Source organism: Cibotium barometz, chromosome 61 (assembly GCF_041138505.1).
Source record: "Cibotium barometz isolate CiBa-2024 chromosome 61, ASM4113850v1, whole genome shotgun sequence".
Lineage (NCBI taxonomy): Eukaryota > Viridiplantae > Streptophyta > Polypodiopsida > Cyatheales > Cibotiaceae > Cibotium > Cibotium barometz.
The window spans coordinates 2,334,270-2,338,135 of record NC_141106.1 but is presented as its reverse complement, the minus strand read 5'-3'; the positions used below and the strand labels follow the sequence as shown (position 1 = coordinate 2,338,135).

Genomic DNA, 3,866 nt, shown 5'->3' with positions numbered 1-3,866 from the left:
ACTCTAAATCTCAAGTGACACTATACTAAATGATCTTGTTTATGGGTAATGGTGTTGTAATTCATAAAGACAAAGTGAACAAAGTTTTGTTGGTGGTAAGGATAGACACCATGATGGTATGGTCTACAAATGTGGCTTAATGTCACAAAATGAACAAAATGATGTACAATAAATGTAGACAATTGTCCTTTATCATATAAAGAGGAGGACTCTTGATAGGCTTGGCTTCATATTTTAGAAGTATTATAGAAAAAACATTTTTTAGCATCATTTTGGTAAGAAATTCTCCAATCCATGTCTTATCTCCCCTTCCCCCAAATATTCTAAATGTGTCTATCTAAATGTGTGCACATGCACAAACTTGCACACACACATGTGGGTGTGCATGCATGCATGTGTGTGCACGTGCACAATCGTGCACATACATACATGTATGTGTGGGTGTGTGCATTAATCTTCTGTGTATCTGGGCGCCCACACACGTGGTGTGTATTCCTTTGTGTGTGTGAGAGAGAGAGAGAGAGAGAGAGAGAGAGTGTGAGTGAGAGAGTTGGAAAAGCACAAAAGACTTCAATAAATAATTACATAAAGTGGTGAAGTCTTTAATGTTCTACTTGTTGAAAGGAATTCCATCATTCAAAAGCATGAATGAGAGTAAAATTGAACTTATGAACGAGAGTAAAATTGAACTTATGAATGAGAGTAAAATTGAAGTTGCTTGGAAACTAACAATATGTTGTGGTGATTTTGAACATAGCTTTTGATTTTGACCGTGTCTTTTCAACTTTTGCTAGCGCTGTGAGGGTGGGATTGGGGTTGTAACGCCAGGGGGGCCGGCGGCGCGGGCGGCGTACCTTCGGCTTCGGCGGGTGCGGATGCGGATGAGATTGGTTAGATGGTGGACAAGGCTGTCCTCGTCCATCTTGTGGCCGCCCGCCTCGTCCATCTCATCCGCCAGCTCCTGGTGCTGCTCTGCGACATATACACGCGGGTTCATGTACTCCCTGCTCGACACCACGAAGAGCGTCCACTTGTCCGCCAGCCCAGTCAACCGCAGCCCCTCGCGCAAGCTCGCCTGCACGTCATTCCGGAGCATGTTCATGGCTTGCTGGACGTGATGCTCCTGCGGCGGCTTCTCGCGCTCCATGATGCGCTTCACGGCCAGGTCAGCTTTGGTTCTCACCAAGACAAAGGGCCTGCTGAAACGAAGGGCTGACCTGGCGACATCAAAGTCGACACGTCGGAAGCGGTCGCTGACAATGAGGATGAGGTCGAAGGCGTAGAGCTTCTTGTCGGTGAAGTAGGTGAGGGCGGGGTGGCCTATGCCAGCGCCCGCCAACTCCCAGAACACCAGCCCGTCTACAAGGGCGCCTCGGTAGGCGTTTATTCCGCTGCTGCTCACTCCAACGGGCGCTGCACCTGCAAAACAACCAAAAGAGCCCCTAATTAGGGCCTGCAGATTTGCCAACGCCTGGCTAGGCGGGGCTAGCCTCACCTTCTTGGGAGTCTTCCATATTCCGCAGGCCATTGATGAGGGCGGACTTGCCAGCGCCCTGCGCCCCCACCACCGCCACGTTGAAATCGCTAGATTTGTCCATCTTATACTGTTCTTTGGCTTGCTTGATCAGCTCCTCTAGCTTGTCCGGCGGTATGTACGGCGGTAATGTCCGGTCCACCGGAGGCGCAGGCGGCATCGTTACATTCTCCACCATACGGTCGATCGCACGTAAAATCAGATCCATCCCAGATGAAGGCAACCCTTCACTGGAGATCACGCTCTCTTCTATCCAAGAAAGAAACGTAAAGCGCACGAGGCATCGGCATACGGATAATTTAATCCTTCCACTAGCAGAAATGTGTCGTAACGCTAGGCACATGCGTTCCTTTATACCCCCCCTTTTGGGTATAACGACACCCTATTCCATTCCTAATCGCAGATGGGAATTTTACCCGGCAACACACACACACACCCCACACGCAGCAGCTGAGTATCACAAGTTGGTACCACCCTCCTGCCATTGTGTAGGCCATTGACAAGCCATGGGACGAACCCCACCAGTTAGTCGCTCGGTCAATTGGAATAAACACCTTGCACAGCTTTGGTAGAACTGGGCATCGCAAGTTGAGTCGCGATCTTTGATGTTGATGGCAATCATCATCCCCGATCCAGAGCGTGAGCTTGAAGGGCAAGCATTGCACATGGTTGTCGTCCCCGCAAGATCGCCGAAGAGGAGGATTACGGAAGAGGAAGGGTGGAAGCAAGTGCCATGATGATCAAACAATAACGGCTTAAGGGCTGCCTATGTGCCCACCTGCACACGAACAGACCCTTAGAATAAGATGTCCCCAAGAGGATTTGAACCCAGGACCTCCCGTAGAAAGTCCAAACTCTTATCTACTAGGCTATCGCCTTAAACGTGGTTTTCAATAGGGGTATAATTGAAAATTCTCCCCACCTAACCACTCCACTACCGAGCAATTGCCAACAAGCGATGGCATCTAGTGTGTGTGAGTAGTGACTTTCAAATTTTCAGCCAAGCTAATAAATAAATAATAATAATTCAAATCCCTCCCACAATTTAGTTATCCTAAGCTATGTGTGAGTAGTGTACTTTTAAATTTCCAGCCAAGTCAATAATAATAATGCCCCCACCCTTTAGTTATCCTAAACTCACTTCCCTCATGTATAATCTCCAAAAATGGAGCTAGATCTTTGTTGCATGTGATGCAAGGATCATCTTCATGTAGTTGACATTTGTCCAATTTCAACGTCTATATAGAGACAAGGTGGCCAGGAGTGTCAAAGTACATAATCAAGTAGCACCAAAAAGTTGATCGCATTACTCAAAATCGAGAAGATTACAAAGAATTGCTTCTCTCTCTCTCTCTCTCTCTCTCTATATATATATATATATATATACACACACACACATATATATATATGGCAACATGTGAGCAAGGCGTTAGGGAAGTTTCGGTGTAAAAAGACCTTAAGGATCTTATCCTAAGGAAAATATGGACCTACAAAAATCATAGGTGGCTAAGTAGCGCACACTGCTCAGATTGCCTTCATTGCTAATTCTGTCAAGGAGCTTCCCTTTGTTGTTAATTCCATCAAGTAGCTTGCCATCTTGCTTCGACTACAATACCTAGCAACAATTGTTGGTGTTGGGTGGTGATGTGGCATTGAAGCTAGCAAAACAAATGATTGGCAATTAAGGTTGCGCTCTAGCACGGTAGGTGGAGTAGCCTCAGCTCTATTTGCCACGAGCATGGCCAAGAGGGATCCACGTTGGAGATTGTTTGGGGAGTAAACGCCGTTGATCCCAGATCACCGTTGAGTAATCACAGGCCTGGCAGAGCGGCTATGAAGGCATGCCTAGCGCCGGCGACGAAGAAGATTCGACCCAGTGGAATCGCCGCTGTCATGAAGGCTCACAGCACTGACATTACTGCGCTCCACCCTCCACTGATTAGCTGCTGCCGAAAGTTCGCCTACGCTTCACCCTTCGCAAGCCCGAGCTGGTCGCGAGTGCTCTTCCTGCGCTCCACCCTTCGCAAGCCCGAGCAAGAGCGCTCTTTAGCTACTCCCTGGCGTCAAAACGGGCAAGACCCTCCACCCTTCGCGTCACCCAGCTGAGGCGTGTGCCTGCACTCCACTCTTCGCCTTCCTCTCCACACTCCGAACCTTGCTTCCTAAGCTCATAAATAAGGTTACATTTTCACCTGCACTCCACCCTTCGCCAAGAGTGCTCTTCATTAGCTCCCTGGAGGGCAAGACTCTCCACCCTTCGCGTGACCCAGCTGAGGCGTGCGCTCTTCATTAGCTGCCGTGCCCGACCTACTGCTCTTCAGAGGCATGCGCC

The 3,866-nt window shown here is 48.5% G+C and overlaps 1 protein-coding gene across 1 annotated transcript; it reads right to left on the bottom strand.

Annotated features, from left to right (window-relative positions):
• Window positions 1-533: 533 nt before the first annotated feature.
• Window positions 534-1,810, bottom strand: LOC147604457 (uncharacterized). The gene is made up of 2 exons (XM_086794831.1): window positions 1,496-1,810; window positions 534-1,419 (listed from the first exon to the last, which is right to left on the bottom strand). The coding sequence occupies exons 1-2, from the start codon at window positions 1,740-1,742 to the stop codon at window positions 791-793; spliced, it is 876 nt and encodes a 291-aa protein (XP_086650957.1). The 5' UTR covers window positions 1,743-1,810; the 3' UTR covers window positions 534-790.
• Window positions 1,811-3,866: the final 2,056 nt, after the last annotated feature.

Coding starts and splice junctions, on each gene's coding strand:
- LOC147604457 (XM_086794831.1), bottom strand. CDS start 1,742: ATGGATCTGATTTTACGTGCGATCGACCGTATGGTGGAGAATGTAACG. Junction 1,420..1,495: donor TATGGAAGACTCCCAAGAAG/GTGAGGCTAGCC, acceptor GTTGTTTTGCAG/GTGCAGCGCCCGTTGGAGTG.